At 39.5% G+C, this 23596-nt stretch overlaps 1 protein-coding gene and 1 long non-coding RNA gene across 2 annotated transcripts; both read left to right on the top strand.

Moving 5' to 3' along the window:
* Positions 1 to 57: 57 nt before the first annotated feature.
* On the top strand, positions 58 to 23064 carry EMB1789 (CCCH-type zinc finger family protein). The gene is made up of 7 exons (XM_088950023.1): positions 58 to 459; positions 674 to 2262; positions 4222 to 4287; positions 4437 to 4565; positions 20078 to 20128; positions 21754 to 21894; positions 22088 to 23064. Exons 1-7 carry the CDS (start codon positions 273 to 275, stop codon positions 22913 to 22915), a joined length of 2991 nt encoding a protein of 996 aa, XP_088806149.1. The 5' UTR covers positions 58 to 272; the 3' UTR covers positions 22916 to 23064.
* Positions 20306 to 20826, top strand: LOC148846926 (uncharacterized). Its single transcript, XR_016100813.1, has 3 exons — positions 20306 to 20421; positions 20556 to 20623; positions 20732 to 20826. It is a non-coding gene; the product is annotated as an uncharacterized LOC148846926 (long non-coding RNA).
* Positions 23065 to 23596: the final 532 nt, after the last annotated feature.

Raw genomic sequence — 23596 nt, 5'->3', positions numbered from 1 at the left:
CAATGACTAAAATGCCCTCGATTTGTCCATGTCGTTCGCTGACGCTGAGTGACCGCTGATTCGGACGATTCAAGTGTCAATCAGAGCCGTTAACTGACATGGCGCGAAAGGAGTTTGGGGGAGGGGGAATGACGGTTGGTGAGGTTTAGCAGACGTTAGGGTTTCGAAAAGATGGATTTTCTGGAAGAACAGTGGTTAATTCTAAGTGCAGGGATTTGACGAGTTAAGGCTTCAATTCAAGAAGAAGAAGAAGAAGAGAATAGCGGTTATTGATGGAGAATAGGTTGGAAAAAACAAAACTTGAGACTCTAAAGCCACCGATGCATGAAGGAACACCTTTCGTTTTCCCTCGTCATCGCAGGCCTCTCAAGAGCGAGACTTTCCGCACTCTGGTTCGGATCCTATCTCACTGTCTTGACGAATGTGAAAGTTCTCCCAAGCTCCAAATCGTTTCTCCAGGTAGCTATTCAACCAATCTTCTGTTTCCCGTAATTGAATGACCGGAATTATTTTTCTTGTTTGACATCATCCTCGTTACTGCGAGAAGAAAACTAATGCAAGTGATATTTTCTTTCTTTTCTCTTTTTAACTAAACTATAAGGTGATTTTTATTTTCTTTTTGGCTTAAACTACATGTTGATACATATTCTTTATTATTATTTTTCCAATGAAGGTAGCCAGGCCATTGAACTAGGGCAGAAAACTCAAGAGGTACTCCACGAACTTGTCGATCTGGATAGGCGAGAGCCTGAGAATTTGTTGATCGAGAATACTGAAATTATTGATACCAATGATGAAACCTTCAGCACGGTGATAAAAGATGGTGTGGGTCGCAGAATGGTAGTAGAGGGAAATGAGGATTTTGTTTGCGACAATGTTCTCAAACCTACAAATGTATCAACGGAAAAAGATCTAATGGTTGATGATATTCTCTTGGTGAATGACCAAAGTGATCCTGTTGTTTCTGAAAAGATTGACATCGAAATATTAGGGATAATAGAAAATGACAGACATTTGAATTTTGAAGTTCTAGGAGCGACTAACTTATCTATGGAAAACAGTCCGACTACTGAAAAATCTCTATCAGTCAACAGCACACAGAATAAAATTTCTTCTTTGGAAAATAGTGTGGTTGATGATATTCCCTTTGTGAGTGACCAAAGTGATCGTGTTGTTTCTGAAGAGATTGTCATCGATAAATTAGGGCTAATAGAAAATGGCATGCATTTGAATTTTGAAGTTCTAGGAGCGTCTGACTTATCTGTGGAAAACAGTCTGACTACTGAAAAGTCTGTATCAATCCACAGTACTCAGAATAAAACTTCGTTGGAAAAGTGCGTGGTTGACGATATTCCCTTGGTGACTGACCAAAGTGATCCTGTTGTTTCTGAAGAGATTGCCATTGAAAAATTAGGGCTAATAGAAAATGACAGACATTTAAATTTTGAAGTTCTAGGAGCAACTAACTTATCTGTGGAAAACAGTCCAACTACTGAAAAATCTGTATCAATCAACAGCACACAGAATAAAACTTCTTCTTTGGAAAAGAACATGATGGAATTTGAAGTTCTAGGAGCAACTAACTTATCTGTGGAAAACAGTCCAACTACTGAAAAATCTGTATCAATCAACAACACACAGAATAAAACTTCTTCTTTGGAAAAGAACATGATGGAAGAACTTCAGCATGAAATACAGCGGAAAGAACTGAACTTAAAGACATTGGTTCCTTCTATTGCTGCAGTAGATACTATTGATGGTTTTGTTGCAGATAGAGAAATTGAAGAGGGAGAAATATCTGATGATCCAGAGAATCCTGACCAGTTAATTGATTCAGTTGCCGAAGATGCTGTGCTTGAGATGCAGGGAAAAGAAGAACATGTTTCTGCAGATGCCTCTAAGAAAGAAGATTTCTCCAATAATTCCGAGAAACATGCAAGAGCTGATGGAATAGATATGCCCTTGACATCTTATCTTGAGAACACGGTTGATTCTATGGGTAACTATAATGAAGAGAATTTCAAGGAACAAAAGAAATTAGGGAAGGAGGATAGCCCTAATATGATGGTTAATAACAGAAATGGAATGGTTGAACAGGCATATAAGGATGGTAGTGTTCTAGGAGGTGGAACAAATAAAATGAAAGGTGATGTAGCCAATAGAGATTCTAATTATTCAGTATCTAATCCTGACAATTTTGGGCTTCCTGAAAAGATTCATGAGAAAAATATAACTGGAAATCCAGGAACATCCACAGAAAAGGTATGGTGTTAATTACTCTTTCTGTTTACTATGATTCTCTTGATAAGTTGATTCTCCTCCCTATTTCTAGCTTGATGTAGGGAATGTCATGTTTTTAAGCTGCACCAGTATGTCTGTTTATAATTGAACTATCCTAAAAGACACTCATTTTCTATTTCCAGTTTTTTTTTTTTTGCTATACTACAACCACTCTTGTGATGCATTCAGATAATCAAGATACCAGTTTGGTAATTCTTTGATGATGTTGATGTGTACCTTATTAGCTAGTTCTGTCATATTGGTTGAATTCACTTTCATGGTCTGGATTTGTGAGTTGAACCTAAAATCTTCATAACTCCATTCATTAAAATTTTAAGAGTATGGTTTTTGGTGCATTCTAACAAATAGAGGATAACATCGATTCATCTATAAATGCCTTTATATTTTGGTTCACATGTCCATTTTCAACTTGTATGCATTATAATAGGCTCTCTTGAAACTCTCTTGATTTTGTAAGAGTTTTCAAATTTGCGACTTTTGCATCCTCCCTCTGTGTTCACTTTACCTCTCATTCTACTCTGTTCACTTAAATGTTTACTTACTTAGTTGTTTATCAGATTGTGAGTCTCTGATGCTTTATGTAAAAATAGCATTGGTCATCTTCTCTTGTCTAATTCCAAAGTAATTACTATATTACATATGAATCCTATTTTGAGCTAATAGAAGAATCAATGTAAAGCTAGATCCATGAAGGGATGTTTTAGGAATCCAGCACTTAAAATAAGTAGTACAAGGATAAAGTACATTAAATGCAGCTTTGGTAAGACCATGCATTAGACAAAGGTTTAGAAATTAGGAATGGAAGATACCCTGAATAAGGAGCCAAATATGGATTTTTCTGAAATTGTATGTGTTTTGTTATTTTTAGATAGCAGGGATATTTTGGTTGTTTTATATTTGGGGGTGTACAGCCTAGTGGTTTGATTTGCCTAGTCATATTTTAGTTGTATTTAAAATCTCAGACTCATTGGTTAAGTATTTTAGGAGTTATTTAATTTTCTTATGATGGTGGCAACTGGCAAGTCTATCAATTTTGGCTTTCCTAGTTCTAGTAGGACTGTGCACCCCCTATATACATGTCTGAAGTGCAAAAATGTGGATATGGTGAATGAATGAAGTTGATTTGAGATTTTACAGGTTATGCTATTGTGGTAGGTGATTCCTATGCCCTAGAGTGAGTCTAAAAACCCTGTTTAGTGATCTCAAATTTTCTATCTCTTCTTTTTTTTTCTTTTTGGAAACTGTAAAGTATGGTATTGCAATATATAATCAAAAAATACGAAAGGCACCCCTGTACATTGAGAAACTGTACAGTATGGTATTACATTATATAGTAAAAAAAATTATCTCCTTTGACTCTCTATTTTCCTTTTAATCCTTCAAGAAGCCATTACTACCATCAACAGCCAATAGTTTTTCATTAAAAGATATTCATTCCGCATTCTCAAAGGACTACATATAGGTAAGCCTTTCTTTAAATTCCATCAAAACTTGAAAATTTCTCATTCTTGATTTTTTGTCTTTTTATGACAAACCATCACTAATCCATCCCATATTTGGTCTCCCCCTATATATTCTTACATCCTGTCATCCTTCCAAATATTGCACCTAAATCCCACCTAAAACCCTAGATTCCTTAAGTGTTGAAGTTTTCTGCCAATCCTAGAATTTTTGCCCTTTTGTGCCAAACATACTCTGGACCTAATTATAGATGCATCCCCCATAAGGAAAAATCAAACATACTCTGGACCCAACCATAGTTGCATCCACTTGAATATACATACACTTGACAGCATTAGAAGGAAAATCAAATTATATTGAGAACTTTATTATTTATTGGTCATCTTGTCTGTGTTATTTTTGGTCTAATTTTCTTGCCCTGTTTAACCAGAGTAGCTTGGTGTTGTTCATTGGGCACAGGATGTTAAAACTGACAAAAAGAGAAAGCGAGGTCCTTTGACTCAGGAAAAGAAAGCAAAGAAAAAGGTATTGCCTTTGTTAGAGTGTGGAGCTTTGGAAGCTAAGTATGAGATTCCTCACATTTTGTTGCCAATAGATTTAACAAGTCACTGAATTGACAAGTGTTTGGCACCTGATGGGAAATCTAATATATTCACTGTGATCTGGTTTTGCAGCTTCGAAGTAGAAAGAAACGTGCAGAAAAGAACAAGCTTCTTGGGATTAAGAGGTTGAAAATACAGCCAATTTCGAAACCAAAAACTGTCAAGTATTGCAATCACTACTTAAAGGGAAGATGCCAGAAGGTTGTACCATGCCCCAAAATCTATTATTTTGGAAATTAGATACACATTTTGTCCTGATTTTTAGCAGCATTCTAAATTATGCTTGCTTTTGCAAAAAATTGCTTAGAAGCAAATTCCTGATACGCGTTCCTTTTGGTTAGTAGTCAGAGATTGCAATTGATGCCAATAACTATAGCAGTTCTGTGTATTCTAATTACATAAACACATTGATACAGTTTATATCATATATTAGAGCTTAAATCTGTGAAAGATATATAAAGTTCCTTCTCTATTGTTAAGCTCATGTTTTGGTTTGGAGCTTTGTGATTTTTGAATTATCGTTGAATGTGAGAAGACAAGGCTTCTGGATGAAACTGTTAGTAAACCCTAGTTGATTCTAGGTCAAAGTAGAGAAGAAGAAAGAAGAAAGAAAAGAGAAAGAAGAAGAAGAGTATTCGACCAGACTAGAAGAGAGAATGTAAAATCACACCTCTCCTAGCTGACCCACTTGAATTTATTCAAAAAAACTTAGAGTTACAAGAAAGATTATTTTGTCTCTCATAGAAGATGGGGCACATAACTTAAACTCAGATACAATAGACCTTTCACTTTCAAGAAGATAAACCAGAATGACCAAAATACCCCTGACTCCAACATTCTAACACTCCCCCTCAAGTTGGAGAGTATATATCATATAGTCCCAGCTTGTTACAAATGTAATCTATTCTTCCCCGAGACAATCCCTTTGTGAAGAGATCTGCCCACTAATTTCCTGAGCTCACATGAGATGTAGTTATTACCCCACTTATCACTTTCTCTCTCACAAAGTGACAATCCACCTCAATATGTTTAGTTCTTTCATGGAAAACGGGATTGGATGAGATGTGAACAGTAGCTTGGTTATACAGTATAGTTTCATGGGTTTGTCAATTGAGAATCCCATCTCCTGTAGTAAGTTCTTCAGCCATACTAGTTCACATGTGGTATGGGTCATAGCCCTGCACTCTGCTTCTACACTACTTCTTGCCACCACTGTTTGCTTCTTGCTCTTCCAAGTTACAAGATTGCCACCCAGGAAGGTACAATACCCTGTGGTTGATCTCCTGTCTGATATAGAGCCAGCCCAGTCAACATCTGTGTACCCTATTATCTCAAGAGTTCCTTCATTTTGGTATAACAAACCACGACCTGGAGCACCCTTTAGGTACCTAACAATTCTCAGAATAGCTTCCTAGTGAGGAACCCGGGGATGTTGCATAAACTGATTCACCACACTCATAGCAAATGATATATCTGGTCGGGTAATGGTCAGGTAGTTCAACTTTTCCACCAACCTTCTGTATCTTTCAAGATCATCAAACTCTTCACCTGCATCCACACTCAACTTGGCATTGAGTTCTGTTGACAGGTGTATTATATGTACTGTACACAGGTTTAGTGCCCGTAGGGGTATTTTTGTATTTTTGTAGTCCTATTGTGTTGTACGGCCAGTATAGTATAAATACAATGCTTCACTCGACTGCTCAACATGGTATCAGAGCAGGACCGTCCAGGCCTAGAAAACACCAGTTGAGGTCTCTCTCCACTGTTGCATTGAAGCTATAGTTCTGATGCTCGAAGACAAGGAAGAGGAAGCATTCTCTAGTGTTGCGGTTAGTCTCCACTACTGAGTAGGGTTCTGCTACAATAAAGCTAACTGTTCAACTTCCTAGCGCAGAAAAGGGTTTTGCTACAAGTTTTTTTTCTTCCTTCTGCCTTAGGTGTTGGTAATTGGAGTTGCTCAGCTAAGAAGACTGTAGAAAACCATCCCAGATGTACGAAGGAAGGTTCTGACCTGAAGAGAAGTTTTAGTCCATGACTGTACTGCCTATTCACAGTTCGGGTGACCTAGGTACTGAACTGAATTTTTTTCTGTTTATGGTTCTCCTCTTGCACGACTGTTAATGTCTCAAAATCTGAGTAGGGACTGTCCCTTTTCCTCCGATTGTGTGTTGCTCTATTCAGCTCTCTGAGGGACTGTTGATCAACCCTAGACCCTAAGTGACTGTTCGGCTGCCCTGGAAAGTGGATATCAGCCAATTGGGTGTGGTGAACCACCACTCGTATTGTTGTTCCTACTGAGTTTTTTTTTCAGCTGAGAAGCTGTATTAAAGTTGTAAAACTGTAGGTCATTCAGACCTGGTTATATTGCAAGTGCAGTTCGTATATTGTTCTGTGGACTCCTACACAGTGTAAGTCATACAACCTAGTACTGCAGCTGCAGTGTTTGTGCTTGGTTCTCTATGAAACCGAAAATCAGCAAGTGCCTAGTTGTGGACTATAGCAGCTCTGCAAGGCAGTGTGCCTCTGGTTTTGTGTACTTCTAAACCTAGAATCATGAATAGTGAAGATTCAACTACATCCAGAATCTCCACAATGCTGAATGGAATGAGTGGGAACAGTGACCTATCCTTCCCTATGGCTGTTGTTCCTCTTGATGGGTTAAACTACCTAGAGTGGTCAAGGGGGATCAAGCTATACATAACTGCAAGGGGAAAAATAGGCTACATAAATGGAAGAATAAAAAAACCACCTTTTGGAAATGCAGAACATGATAGATGGGATAAGGAGAACAGTATGGTTATGTTGTGGCTTTTGATCTCCATGCAACCGCAAATAAGGAAGAACTTCATGTGGGTTGAAACTGCAAATGAGATATGGGAACAGGCAAAATCCACATATTCTAAACTCCAACACTATGCCAAGATTTATCAATTTCAAGCAGCTTCATCTACTTGTAAACAGGGGGAGAGGAGTTTATCAATTTATTACTCTGACTTGACAACTGTTTGGAAGGAGTTGGACCATTACCAGAATATTGATTGGAAGTGTGATGAATATGCAAAATTGTATAAGAAACTTGTCTCACAGCAAAGAGTGTTTGATTTTTTACATGGTCTCAATCCTATCTATGAATCCATCAGAGTACAAATTCTAAGTTCTAAGGACCTTCCTTCAATTCAGGAGGTTTATGCTCTTGTCCAGTCTGAAGCAAGCAGAAGAAACTTGATGAATAGCACCAGAGGGGATGCAATTGTGTTGGCGGCAAAGGGGGGTTCCTCTTCTAGTGGTGGACCTTCTTCCAAGAGGGGGGATCTTCAGAAGAAAGCAGAAGAAGGAAAAATTGTGGTGCACTAATTGTCAGAAGCCCTGGCACACCAAAGATACTTGTTGGGATCTCCATGGGAAACCAAGGTGGGCTCAGGATTTACCTAAGAAGCAAGGCTCAGATGTAATTAGAAGACCCGGGCAACAAGGTACCAAGAAACACCACATGGCCAATATGGTTACTCGGGAGAATCAGCCCTCCACTGCTACTGTGACTTGAACACCATATGGCCAACATAGCTACTCTGGATCTGACCCAAGGGAGGATATTGTAAACTCCTTCCGTGACCATTTGGAGCTTTATGGTAGAGCAATTCGCCAGATGGATGCTCCTCCCACCACCTCTTTTGCATCCACATCAGGTAATCCTGCCACAGCTTTCCATGTTGCTTCTCACGACCTTGACTCTTCATGGATCATTGATTTGGGAGCGTCAAAACACATGACTGGTATGTCCTCTTACTTTCAAACTTATCACCCTCTTTCCGGAAGAGATAAAGTGAGACTAGCTGATGGATCATACACTTCCATAGCTAGTCAAGGAACTCTCTCTCTTCCCCCCGGCCTTACTCTTTCTAATGTTCTTCATGTTCCAAATTCCCTATGAATTTATTTTCAGTCAGTAGTGTTACAAATTCCTTAAACTGTTCTGTGACTTTTTTCCCTTCCTATTGTGTGATTCAGGATCTGGCCTCGGGGAGGACGATTGGTAGGGGACGTATGGTTGATGGACTCTATATGCTGGAGAATACGGTTGGCCTTCATGTTACAGAGTCTGTGAATCAGTTCAAAAAAGAGTAAAATGTATTTGTGGCATTGTCGTCTGGGTCATTTGTCTTTTGAGTCCTTGAAAGTTGTTTTCTCAGAACTGTGTAAGTCCGTGTCTATTTCTAATTTTTCTTGTCAAACATGTCAGTTAAGCAAGCATTGTAGAACTCAATTTCCTCAAAGAAATAGTAAATCTGAGTTTCCTTTTCACATTGTGCATTCTGATGTGTGGGGCCCTGTTACTTTACCTTCTGAGAGTGGCTACAAGTACTTCATTACCTTCATTGATGATTATTCCAGATACACTTGGGTATATCCAATGCGAACACGTGAGGAAGTACCAAAAATTATCCAAGATTTTCAGCGGATCGTCTTCACCCAATTTCAGACCGAAATTCAAATATTTCAATCAGACAATGCAAAAGAATTTTTTCATAGTGACCTCACGGAGTTCTTTGCTTCACATGGCTCACTTCACCGGAGCTCTTGTGCCCGCACGCCACAACAAAATGGTGTGGCTGAACCGAAGAACCAACACCTTCTTGAAGTGGCACGGGGTTTACTACTCCACATGAATGTTCCCAAACGATTTTGGCTTGAGGCCGTCCTTTGTTCTACATACCTCATTAACCGAATGCCCTCTCGTTGGTTAGAGTACAAAGCCCCACATCAGCTTCTCTTTCCTAAGGCCCCTCTTCTTTCTATTCCTCCTTGTGTTTTTGGTTGTCGGTGCTTTGTCCAAAACCTATCTCCCACCCGGGGGAAATTGGACTCTCGTGCTATCCCGTGCATATTTCTTGGCTACTCATTCTCTCAAAAAGGGTATCGTTGCTTTGATCATTTTTCTTGGAAATTCTATGTCTCCATGGATGTTACCTTCTTTGAGGATGAGCCATTCTTTCCTGTTTCTCCTCAGGGGGAGTGTAGGCATGAGGAGAAACTGGTTCAACTTCCTCCTCTTCCTACTCCTTCTCCTTCTCCCCCTTCTCCTTTTGATCCTCCACCTTTCCGTGTTTTTTCTCGTCACCGTAAAGGCCAACTAGGTTCAAGAGCTGTGGAGAATCCAAAAGCCGTACCTCAAATGCCATCAAATTCCTTGGGGGAAGATCATACTAACTCAGGTAACTTGACTTCCAACCTCCCTGTTGCTAATGATCTTGACCTTCCCATTTCCCACAGGAAAGGTGTTAGGTCATGCACCACTAAACACCCCATTTCCAACTTTGTTTCCTATGAGAACATCTCACCTTCATTTCGTGTTTTTCTTAACTCCATTGACAATATCTCTATTTCCAAGAATGTGGCAGAAGCTCTCTCAATACCAGAATGGACGAAGGCCCTGAAGGAAGAAATTGTGGCTCTTCATAAGAATGGCACGTGGGAACTTGTTGATCTCTCTAAGGGAAAGGATCCAGTTGGATGTAAATGGGTGTTTATTGTTAAGCATGGGGCTGATGGAACCGTGGAGAGGTATAAAGCTCGTTTAGTGGCAAAGGGTTTTACTCAAGTATATGGGGTTGATTATGCAAAAACCTTTGCCCCTGTTGCCAAAATGAACTCTATTAGAGTCATTTTCTCTCGCTGCAAATCTGAATTGGGATCTACCTCAGCTCGACATCAAGAATGCCTTCTTGAATGGTGACCTTGAAGAGGAAGTTTATATGGTTCAACCCCCCGGTTTTTTGGCTCAAGGAAGTGAACAAAAGGTGTGCAAGTTGAAGAAGTCTTTATATGGGCTGAAGCAATCACCAAGAGCTTGGTTCAGCAGATTTCATACTGTAGTTCAGCAGAGGGGATACAAGCAATGTCAGTTAGATCACACACTGTTTATAAAAAGAGTAGAAGGTAAAATGGCTGCCCTAATAGTATATGTGGATGACATAATTGTTACTGGTGATTGGAATGATGAAATTCAAAGTTTGAAGGGCTTCCTTGCCACTCAGTTCGAAGTGAAAGATCTAGGACCCGTCAAATTCTTCCTTGGAATTGAGGTTGCTCGATCAAAAAATGGTATCTTAATCTCCCAAAGGAAATATGTCTTAGATTTGCTTAAGGACATGGGAAAGATTGGGGTTAAACCAGCTGACTCTCCCATTGACCCCAATCATAAGTTAAGTGACAGCCAAGGTGAACCTCTTAAGGATGTGAAGCAATTTTAGAGGCTTGTAGGGAGATTGTTGTACCTCTCTATGACTCGTCCAGACATAGCATATGTTGTTGGTGTCCTCAGCCAGTTCATGCATGCACCTAGGTCCACTCGTCTAGAAGCAGCGGAGAGAATATTGCGGTATCTTAAGAAGTTCCTGGGTGTTGGCTTATTGTTCCAAAAACATGGACATTTGAGAGTTGAAATTTACACAGATGCGGATTGGGCTGGATCTCAAAGTGACATAAGGTCTACTAGTGGTTACTGCACCTTTGTAGGAGGGAACCTTGTTACTTGGAGGAGTAAGAAGCAAACCGTGGTAGCTAGATCCAGTGCTGAAGCTGAGTGCCGTGCAATGGCACACGGAGTAGCCGAAGGTATGTGGATAAAGAATCTATTGGGAGAGTTGGGTTTTCTAGTAGATAAACCCATGACTCTACTCTATGACAACAAGGCAGCTATAAGTATCGCTGCCAATCCGGTACTACATGATAGAACAAAGCACATTGAAGTTGACAAGCACTTTATCAGAGAGAAAATCATCACAGGCGAAGTATGCACAACTCTGAAGACCAACTAGCAGACATCTTTACGAAAGGGCTAAACCATTCCAGACACCAAGGTCTCTGTGACAAGTTGGGCATGATTGATATCTATGCTCCAACTTGAGGGGGAGTGTTGACAGGTGTATTATATGTATTGTACACAGGTTTAGTGCCCGTAGGGGTATTTTTGTAATTTTGTAGTCCTATTGTGTTGTACGGCCAGTATAGTATAAATACAATGCTTCACTCGACTGAAGCAGTTCAGTTTTGAGGCCTTAACTCAATAGCTTCTTCTTCTTCTTCTTCTTCTTCTTCTTCCTTCTTTTTTCTTTTCTTCTTCTCCTTCTCCTGCTCAACAAGTTCCATAGGAGTCTCTGCTGGTTTAGCACCTAACAACCCTGTTTCTTCAAGTAGATCAAGAACATATTTTCTCTGACATAGGTTGATCCCCTGTTTTGACCTCGCAACCTCTATTCCTAGGAAATACTTCAGCTTCCCCAGATCTTTCGTATTGAAGTGGTCCTGTAAGAATTTCTTCAGCCTATCAATTCCATTGTTGTCACTTCCAGTTATGACAATATCATCCACATATACGACTAGCAAGTTTTTCCCATCCTTTGAGTTATAACTGAACACAGAATGATCAACCTGACATTGTTTCATCCCAAAGGCCTTCACCACTTCACTGAACCTGCCAAACCATGCACGTGGAGATTGTTTCAGTCCATAGATTGCCTTTTTGAGCCTACACACCTTACCAGCCTCCTTCTGAGCAACAAACCCTGGTGGTTGCTCCATATACACCTCCTTAACAAGATCACCATGTAGGAAGGCATTTTTTATGTCAAGTTGTACGAGAGGCCAATCATACATAGCAACTAATAAAATCAACACCCAAACTGAACCAATTTTAGCAACAGGAGAGAATGTCTCCATATAGTCCACACCATATAACTGAGAATAGCCCTTGGCCACTAACCTTGCCTTTAATTGTTCCACACTGCGATCAGGAAGATACTTCACTGTATAGACCCATTTACACCCGACAGTGTGCTTACCAGGAGGAAGAGTGGTGAGTTCCCACATGTGATTATGTTGTAGAGCAGAGAGTTCTTCTTCCATGGCTTGCCACCACCCTGGGGAGGTAAGGGCTTCCTGTACAGTCTTGGGAATGGGAACAGATGAGAGTAATGATATAAACTTGCAATGAGAAGCAGAAAGGTGAGCAGTGGAAACATAGTCTGAAATGGGATGAGAAGTACAAGTACGTTTACCTTTCCGCAGAGCAATAGGGAGGTCAAGATCTGAGGGAGAAGGAGCAGTAGTAGGATTTGTCGACAGGTGCTGAAGTGGAGGAGGGGCCGAAGCACTTCTGCGGGTATACACTTGATTTATTGGCGGCCTCTCTGTAGTAACAGGCATATGATGTGCATCTGTAGTAGGAATAGGAGCTACGGGAAGAGTGTCCACAACCGGTACAGGAACAGGAACCATAGAGGGAGAAGAAGAGACCCCAGCATCTGAGAAAAATTGAACTGATTCAAAGAATGTGATATTAGAGCACACAAACGATTTATGAGATTTTGGGTTATAACACTTATACCCTTTCTGAGTCCTTGAGTAGCCAAGAAAGATACACTTCGTAGCTCGAGCATCTAGTTTGTCTACTCCAGGCCCCAAGTGTTGAACAAAACAAACACAACCAAAGACTCTTGGGGTGAGAGGAAATGGAGACAAAGTGGGAAACAACACAGAGAAAGGGGATTGATTTCCAAGGATTGACATGGGCATCCGATTTATCAGAAAACAGGATGCAAGAACAGCATCACTCCAAAAATGCTTTGGGACATTCATATTGATCATCAAGGACCGAGCAGTTTCAAGAATATGTCTTTTTCCGTTCAGCTACACCATTTTGTTGCAGGGTGTAGGCACAAGAAGTTTGATGAATTATCCCATGATGTTCTAGGTATTGCTGAAATAGTGAGGAGTTGTATTCTTTGGCATTATCGGAGCGAAGTATTTCATATGAACACCAAACTGAGTGCGTATTTCAGCATGAAATTTTTGAAAAATAGAGAACAATTCACTACGGTCTTTCATAAGATAGATCCATGTCATCCTTGAAAAGTCATCAACAAAGAGTACAAAATACTGATACCCATTGTATGACACCACTTTAACTGGACCCCATACATCAGAATGAACTAAAGCAGGACTTGAGACACGACTATCAATTCTTGGACTAAATGAGACTCGATGATGTTTTCCCAACTGACATGACACAATCTAATGATGAAAGATGACTCAAGGAAGGAACCATCAGCTTCAAAGCCTTGAGAGAGGAATGACCAAGGCTGCAGTGCCATTGGAGAGGAGTAAGAGACGACTGAAAAGCCACTGGGGGGCCACCACCATCAAGATAATATAAACCACCTGCTTCATGCCCTCCACCAATCTTCCTCCCCGTCTTGAGATCCTGAAACACACAAGAAGAAGGATAGAAGGTTACAGAACAATTAAGGGACTTGGTTAATCTGCTAACAGACATAAGGTTAAAAGGGAACTTAGAAACATATAAAACAGATGCTAAAGACAATGAAAAGAGATCAACATCACCAACACCACAGATAGGAGATGTAGAACCATTAGCAAGTGTAACTGTTTGAGATGTGGAGGAGCAAGAAAGGGAAGAAAATACGTCAAGAGTCCCAGACATATGGTCCGAGGCTCCGGAGTCAATGATTCAGGGTGAGGCTTTGGAAGCTAAGCAAGCCATACCTGAATGGGCAAGTGTAACGGTGTTCTGCAGAGATGTTTGAAGGAACTGCTCATATACTGCACGTGGTACACTCACCATTTTCTGCCCAGAAGCACAAGCAGATGTGGAGGGGGTTGGGTCAGTTTTCTGGCTTTCAGTAATTGTGCTACTACTCTTAGACGTAGCATGGTGAGCCCAAGTGTTGGGTGGACCACGCAAGTCATAGCAGAAATTAACTGTGTGCCCCTCTAAGCCACAATGTGTACACTTTGTCTGAGCATTAATCCTTCCTTTTCCAAGGCCTCCCCCTGACTCTCGACCTCCAGTCCGGCCACTAGCCCGATTAAACATGTATCCACCACGGTTGCTTGGAGGTCCACTGCTGCCACCACCACTTCTACTTCCACGACCACTCCCTTTAATCACTACCAAACCAGATCTATTAGAGAAGGAAGAATGTTCTACCGACTTAATGGATGTCCTATTAAGACGGGCAAAAACTTCTTCAAGTGAGGGGAGAGCGGATCCCCCCAATATCTGTGCTTTGATAGGCTCATACTCAGCCTTCAAGCCCACAAGAAACCTAGTCACATCAAGTTGTTCACGTTGATATTGTTGGATCTGGACATCTGATGTTAGAGGGTGATACACATTGAGCTCATTGCAGATGTTCCTCAAACTTGCATAGTACTCTTCTAAGCTTTGACTCCCTTGCTTGAAATTGAAGTATTCTTGGTACAACTAATATACCCTAGTTGTGTTGTCTTGTCCAGAGTACAACTTCTTAGCATGATCCCAGATTTCTTTGGCTGTATCCAGGAACATGAAGTTCACACTAATCTTTGGTCTCATGCTGTTCCAAAGCCACGTCATTATCTGTGCATCTTCTTGTTCCCAGTCACTAAACCCAGGGGAATCAGAGGGAGGTTTCTCCTCTCTCACATGTTTTACTTTCCTCTTGGCCTTCAAGAACACCTCCACGGATTTTGCCCATGGTACATAATTGTCACCATTCAACTTGATGGATGTCATTTGAATACTTAGATAATCTGAAGAAGGCATGATGCCTGTTTTGTTGTCATTCCCATCTGCAAATGAAGCCATCTTAATTATTTCACCTTCAAATATACACCACAACCTCACACACTTCACAAGACTTATCTCACTTATGATACCACCAACTCCAACTTCTTCAACTGCACATTACACACTACACACTAAGGCTGAAATCATTCAGTCAACACATCAAACACCTTGACTGCACACTACAGGACCATTTACCATCAACACGCCAATGCTGAAATCACTCAGTCATTTCATCGAACACTTGTTCTTCATACTGTAGAACTGATTACACGCAAGGTCTAGGAGTTCACCTTTAAGCATTTAGAATCATAAATATGTCAGCCACCACAATACAACCACCACCACGCCACTGCTGTCGTGGACTTCAGCAGTCTACGACTCTTCTTTCAGCACACATATGAGCAAGAAAAAAGAGAACATGACTGATATGCGTATCAGTCTCACCAAGCTCCACAACAACTAACTTTTGAAGCACAAAATAGCATTCACAGTCCATTATTTGAGCACACGACAGCAGTGTTCATACCTGTCTATGTTCAGCCCTCTTCGTACACTGAATAGAGGGTCTAGTGTACCACTTCAACGACCACCACAGCACCGACCAGAGGCATTCTCACCTCCATGCCTTCAAAACAACAACTCCTTTTTCAGCCCTTTATCGAATCTCCAATCAGGTCAGCTGAAGGATGAAAACTACTGTGAAGCTGGCGGCGAACCCAGGAAGAGGACAGCAGCAAGAAGAGAGAACACGAGACATTATTGCTCTGATACCATGTTAGTAAACCCTAGTTGATTCTAGGTCAAAGGAGAGAAGAAGAAAGAAAAGAGAAAGAAGAAGAAGAGTATTCGACCAGACTAGAAGAAAGAATGTAAAATCACACCTCTCCTAGCCGATCCACTTGAATTTATTCAAAAAACTTAGAGTTACAAGAAAGACTATTTTGTCCCTCATAGAAGATGGGACACAACTTAAACTCAGATACAATAGACTTTTCACTTTCAAGAAGATAAAGCAGAATGACCAAAATACCCCTGACTCGAGCATTCTAACAGAAACAATTATCATTTTAGTGAGTTAAGATGATTATTTCTCATGGAAATAACAGTTGCTCACATGTATCAAAGATGAGATTAAACTCGGGAGTGTCATTGGATTTGACCATCTAATTTCAAAGTCCGCTGTCATAGACCCAAGAAAGCAGCAGCCCACATAGGAGTCTCTTACACTTTATATTCTGGAACTTGGGATTGATTGTAATTTGCTTGCTTAAGGTGTCTTCTTTTGTGTGTGGTTGGCTAATTGCTGTTTTTTAGTGCCCCTGCTGTATTTTTTGGACATTATGGATTTCATCTTGTAATGAAAATGAATACAATATGTTCCTGTTGTCAAATATAGATTGTGTTTAAGGTTGTAGGTCAGAAGCCTGGGCCTGGGGTACAGTGCAGACCAGGCCAAGCCAGGTCAGGCCCAGGCCAAAGCTATGACCCTTATCATAGGTGCTAAGCATGGACTGGTCCAGTCTATAATCACCCCTAATAGGAGGTATAACACCCTATATATCTTTTCTCTAGGGTGCACTAGGCACAAATCCTACTCTGTTATCTGTTCTACATAGATAATAGATAATGACCACCGCATACTTAGTACAGAGCAACTATTCTGACATATTTTTGTCTGGCACCCATTATCCATATGGTAAATTTAGGTTAGGTTTTTTTTTATTTGATTTAAGAGATTAAACCAGGTTTTATTTGTAAATAACATCCCACTTTATCTAGCTCACACCAGGTATTCAAAGCCCTTTTTTTGTTAAAACTGAAAGTTTTTGTATTGGGTCTTTTATTTGAGTTAGGATACCTATTATCCAATGTTGGTCTGAGTTATTTGGGGTCTTGGGAGGAGTATATGTTTAAAAATTTACTTCAACTTGAGTGAAATTTCAATTAGTTGGTTCCTACACCACTCGGATTTATATTATAATAAAGTTCAATTAGAAAGGATGGTCATTATTGATATGGGCCTCACACCATTTGAAGTGAGTACTTCTTGAGAGTGGAAGTAACTACTCCTAGTTTTTCTGAAGTGGTGGTAACTACCAATCCATTAAAATTGCTCTCAGAAAGATATTTCTTTTCTGAAAGGAGGGATGACTACTTGTCTGATGAGGAAGCCATCTTAGGGCTTAGCTTTAATATATACTAGCGGGGACCCATGCGATGCACAGGATTTATTAAGCCAAAGCTAAATAATAGAAATGGTCATTTATTCAAATACCCTTATAGTTTCATGGATTTACTAAAATCCACCCTATAGTTAGCATTTTACTAAAACACCACTTATAATTTGCAATGGATTTAATCAATCTTCCATTAGATGACAATGGAAAATGATAGTGTTGACCCTAATGCTCACTTAAATAAATTTAATTAAAAGAAAATAAAAATTAAATTACCATTTTTTCCCTTAATAAGACATGGGTAACCAAGGTTCAAAATATTGATACACCTGATACGCCGGTAGGGGCGTATTGGGTGATATCGATAGTGTTTTTTTGCCTTTTTTTCAAAACCGGTTCAGGGGGGCTAGTTTAAGGCTCCTCCACCCCCTGAACCGGTCAGAACCCCGATACACCCCTTGCAAGGGCGTATCGGGAAGCCATCGGCACGATACGTATTAGCCGATATGGGCCGATACGTATCGATACTTTGAACCTTGCGGGCAACCACTCTATTGGCTATATTTGGTCAATTTTCTTTTATGTGCAAAAAAAGTGTTAAAGGGTATTTTTTGAATAAAAAATCATGGGCCAAATGGCAAAACAAACACTCCTTAATGAAAGGTTGATTAAATAAGTTGTAAAATATATGGGATGTTTTAGCAAAATGAAAACTATAATGTAGGTTTAAGTAAATATGTAAAACTATAAGGTGTGTTATAGTAAATGACCCTAATAGAAACACATAAGAGTAGAGTTCACATCTGTGCCCCACAAGGGGGTGCCCCACAATGTTCCACAACACATCTCCACCGTGTATTGGGAACATCTCCCGATGATAGTACCAGAATCGATGATGTCATCATTAGGAGATGTTCCCAATAAATGACGGGGATATGCTATGGGACGTTGTGGGGCACAAATGTGAACTCTATACAATTGTTTTATATTTTCAACTTTTTAAATAATTAATAATTATTCATATTTTATATACTACTTTTAATAAATATTTTATAATATAAAAATAACAATAATTAATTTCAGTTAGGTTTATTCATCAAACTGATGAAACCAACCAACCCAATCAACTCGACCCGAGTTGTTTGGTTTTCTAGTATTTTAGGTCGGCTTTGGATCGAATTGGAAAATGGAAAGATTTGTACAAGTTATATATATAGATATATATATATATATATATATATATATAGATTAGATTGGTGGGAATTATGGACTGTCAATTTTGGCAGTCCATAATTAGATTGGTGGGAATTATGGACTGTCATATGAAAAGTTTAATTGCTTGAATCTCAGTCTGTCAATTTTGGCAGCACCAGACTAAATTGATTAAAATTTAGGTTATTTCAGAGAAATGGATGGTCTGTTATTTTATGGTGGTGATTTGGGGACAACCCATTGTTATTATGTGTTCATTCAAATTGGTGGTTGTGGTCTCATTACAGTTTCTCATTGACTGTACCTTTCTAGTTGTTTTGTTTCTTTGTTTTCTAATTTCTTTTTTTTTTTTTTTGGGGGGGGGGGGGGGGAAGCAAGGTAAAATTTTATTCAAGAAACACCTGAAAAAAAAAAAAAAAAAAAAAAAAAAAAAAAACAGATTACAACCAAGGCCCCCAAGGTCAGGAGCCAAACACACTAAACCTCCCACAATACATCATAACTCGAGGAAGTCCCTGGATCTCAACTGAGAACAAAGAACAGAAGCTTGAAGGCCCTTGGCCACAGCCACCCAAGAGGTGAGCTTGCCAAAAGCAAAGGCAATCAAGCAATATATATTAGAAGCCTTGTTTTGAAAGATTCTTCTGTTTCTCAGTCCCAACTGTGCATAAAATGGCTGCAGGCATAAACTCGAGGAAGCCTTGTTTTCTAATTTCTTTCAAGGAGACAGAAAATATACTGCATTGTTTTAGAAATAATCAAAACCATCTAATGAAGCACGAGTTGGGATTTAAACAAAAGAAATAGTACATCAGCCCATTCTTAATCTGTACAAGATCTACAGACAGTTGAGGAGGGTCCACACAATATTCTCATATCCCTGGACTAGGCCAGCTCATTGGCAGTTCCATTCTCTTCCCTCGGCATCTATTAACAAAATTACTGCATGAAGACAAGGGCAGCATAATGTCATTGAGCAAATGGATTAGTTCCAATGAACCTCACCTAACCTCTTGCTCTACCTAATGGGTTGCTGGTCCCCTTCAGTAACTGAGACGTAGTGTCTGGAAGAGGCCTTTCTAAGAATAAGAAAGCAGCATTTTTATGTGTACCAATCCAAGAATGTTGAGCAACCAGAGAATTGCGATTGTACTACATTATTTTGACCAACAGTGAGCCTTATAATATTGCTCTATAAGCTTCTTAACTCCTATTATAACCTTTTCTGAGCATTTGACTAGTTGGAACTTTCTGATACATTTTTGTTGAAGAGTAATGTTGCAAATGACATCTGTGGGCTTAGATATGCCTTAGGTGGGGGCTGGCAGTAGATGAGCCCCACTTAGAACACATGGAAGTGGTTATGGTGCTATTAGGGTTAAAAACAATAAGTGGTCTTGGGTTAATTGTGGACCCTTCATATGGTTTAATCCTATGTGGTCACACTGTCCCATTGTGTCCCATGTCATCACCCTTTCATCCATAATCCATGGCATGAAAGCTCTTCTGCAATTGACTTTGAGCAAGTGTTCTTTGCAACATTGCTGTGTCAGAACCAAAATTGACTGGGTTGCAGAAAACAATTTTTTTTTTGTTGGCATGCATTCATTGTGCTCTTTTCATATCATTGTGTCCATTTCCTTTGGAATCTTTCCTCCATGATATCTAATACATGTCTACTTATTTGTCAGGGTGATCTCTGCAGATTTTCACATGATATAATTCCTCTAACAAAATCGCAGGTAGGGTGACTTGTCTAAATGTTCCCATCTGATAAAAGGTATCCTTTTGTGTAATCATTGATCAATATGTTTGGCAATAATTTCTCATGACTCACTTGAGCTTGTTCATTGGTTTTTTAGTTATTTTCTGATCACTAATGAAAGGTTTTTAAGATGTTACAGCATAGATTGTTGGATTGGATTTGCAATCATAGATTTTAAGTACATGGCATGGTTTTGTATTTCTGAATTCATATGCAAGAATGGATGGGAGTACCCTTGCATACGCTTTGCTTTCGTTTTGCTTCAAATAGGTATGTGAAGTTGCAAATTTTCAGTGGGGTTAATTAGCTGTAAGTAGTTATCCAATGAAAATAAATAAATAAATAAAATAAAATAAATCATTGACCAACCTTTATTTTTACCTAATGAACTTAAGCTTTTGCAGACAGAACATAAGTGACTTCATCTTCCTGATTAATCTTTGACATATATTGGCTGCCTGTGAACTCAGTGGTAAGGGTAAACCCAGGTGTCAAATTATCAGTTAGGATTCATGAGGCAGTAAAGATTGAAGAAAGTGTTCAGTTAAAGTGATCTGATGGTAGTACATATTTTACCTAGTTGTAAAATTTCCAGGTAGACCTGAGGGGTGACTCAGTGTTCCGGTGGGATGTGCCAAAAATCCTCTTTCATCTGGTCAGAAAAAGAAAAGAAAAGAAAAGAAAAATATGGGGCACAAGTAGGCAAGTCATAGCTCCTTTGTGGAATGCAATTAGTGACGATTTGAAGACAGAATGGGAGCAATCAATGTCTGCACAGTGCACTCTTAAACCTGGAGTAGTGTGTAACTCTGCCCAGTTCACATGGGGAGTCATGATGTGATTATCCATGTGCAAATGAGATTGGTAGGTAATTTATCAAAAAAAATGAGATTGGTAGGTAGAATTATTTCAACTAAAAATAAGATCTAGATCCATTGCTTGGAGAGTTGCAGTGATGTGTTGTGCTAGATGAATGTAAAGAACATATTCTCTATTCAGGTTCCTCCTAAAAGGACAGATAATTCTCATCTCTTGGTTGTTAGGTTCACCTGATAAATATTGATTAGCTCAAATCATAAACCATTTTTGAGGAGGTTGAATCTCAAAAATATTGAGTATCATGTTTCAAGTGAAAAACACTTGAAATTGTGATCTACCTGGATTTTGACTATGGTATAGGTATCATACTGCTTGCATGATATAATCTGATTCAGAAAAGTATCTCAAGATGATTCATAATTGTTGAGGCTGAGATGCCTCATGTTTTATTTCCCTTTATTTCCTGTTTACTACCACAAGGAAACAAAAAAGATGGAAAGAGATGCTTGATCATTTAAAGACTGCTGTAATTAGTATGATTCATACCCTGAAACAGTCTTGAACAACATAAAATGAAGATGGACAAATGCTGAAGATAATTTCCCCCTTCTCTTCTGTTTCATTGGTGAACAATTTCTTCCAACATTTTACTATATATTGCATTGTTTATGCCCTGCAATATACATTCTTAAAACCTGCTGCCTGCTTCTTGGTTATTATTCTCATTGAAGGGTTACTATATCAGTATTTTCTCTCTATTTCTAATTCATTTGCCTATTGCAGCCATGCAGTTATTTTGCACGCAACTCATGCTTGAAAGGGGATGAGTGTCCTTTTGATCATGAGCTTTCCAAGTATCCATGTAACAATTACGTGTCCAGAGGTTCTTGCATCAGAGGAGATAAATGCATGTTTTCACACAAGGTACTTCCTCTACTAAATAAGTTGCTACTAGTTTTGGTTAGAGATTTTATCCTGCAGATACTTTTAAGTAAAGATATCTAATTTTCTTGACTCTTGCTGTCTCTCTTTTAACTTAACCTTCTATACCTACCAAGTTCACTCTTTCTCACATTGCTTTGAATATAACTGTGCCAAATGATTTTATTCACCCCAGGTGCCCCCAAAAGAAGTTCTGTCATTGTCCAAAGTCGACAAAACACAGTCAGAGCCTACACATCTGCCGCCTGATACAAATTCAAAGAAGCAACTGAACATCAAGAGTACCTCTCATCACTCCCTTAATGATATGGGTGGAAAAACAAACCTAGGGCTGCCTTCCTCCAAGAGGACTCTCCTTCAAAGGAATACACAGAAAAACATTGTGGAGAGGAATCCAAAACCACTTGCGCTGGCACCTGAAGGAATACACTTTCTATCAGTTGGGAAAACACCATCAGATGGTTCCAGTAGGAATCAAGAAGGTGATCCACCTTCCAAGAGGATTGGTGATGCTAAGATATGGAATTGGGAGAACCAAGTTGCACCAGAGAAGCACCAGAGCTTGAATGTGATGCATAGGACGACTCAACATGCAGTAACACCCAAAGGGATAAGCTTTCTATCAATTGGAAAGGCATCATCAAGTGATTTCAGTAAGCAGCAACGAGATATCTTGCCTTCAAAAAGGGATGATGGAATTGAAAGTGCAACAAACAAGCATGAAAGCTCCAATGACATGTTACTGAGGGTACCAGCATGTCCACTTTCTAAATACCAATCAAACCCATTACTAGATGGTAATAACAAGAACACGCCAAACTCTGCTCAAAAGGCACTCTTGTCCACATTAGCATTTGCAGCGAAATATGAGTCTGAAATGATGGAGAGACGACACAATGGTCCCCCTGCTTTAAGCATGGAATCTGGCAAGAATGAATCAATGAAAGCTTCTACGATTTTAGAGGAATTCTTGTTTGGCATTGGCAGTAGCAGCAAACAGTGATTAGAAACAAGGAAAGCACAGTAGAAATATTTATAACCAGTAAGCATTCCTTGGATGTAGATAGTAAGAGTGGTTCTTAAGCTTTAGTTTTTTGGCATACATGAATCATGGTTGAATAATATTTACACCAGCCATTTCAGACCGTCCAATGTTTGAACATCCTTTTACTTGGCTCTTCTAATAGACTTCCTCAGTCAACATTTATGTGGTTGATAGATAAGACCAGTTAAGCTTCAAATCTGTCACAGTCAGAGGCTGCTTGGTACATTGCTTGGAATGTGGGTGAGGAAGACAACCTAGACTAGTGTAAACCAGTCTAGCATTTCTCATCATAAATAACCTGCCAATACATGGGCGTGAAACCCTGCCTCTTGCAAGAGGGATGTCTCATACGCAGCTCAATTTAAGGGTCACTGTCTCCTCCCTTTGGACTAAGAGTTCTGAAACTTTGAAATGAAAGGCTTGGAAGAATGATATTCAGGGTTCAGATATTTTTTCAAACCAACCTGACTTTTTTGGTATTAGGGTTCAGATTGGATCTGGGCTAATCCAGCCCAAGTTGCAACCCTAATTGGTAATTAAGAGGGCCATCAATGCATCACAGTTAACCAGATCCACTTAGGCATACTTTGATTAATCTAGACAGCCTCTAAATAGATCCATTTGTAGCCCCGGATCAAA

The sequence above is a fragment of the Nelumbo lutea genome, chromosome 6 (assembly GCF_056320005.1).
Source record: "Nelumbo lutea isolate HS-2025 chromosome 6, American lotus-T2T, whole genome shotgun sequence".
Lineage (NCBI taxonomy): Eukaryota > Viridiplantae > Streptophyta > Magnoliopsida > Proteales > Nelumbonaceae > Nelumbo > Nelumbo lutea.
The sequence above is the reverse complement of the archived record's forward strand: the minus strand, read 5'-3'. Positions and strand labels throughout refer to the sequence as shown.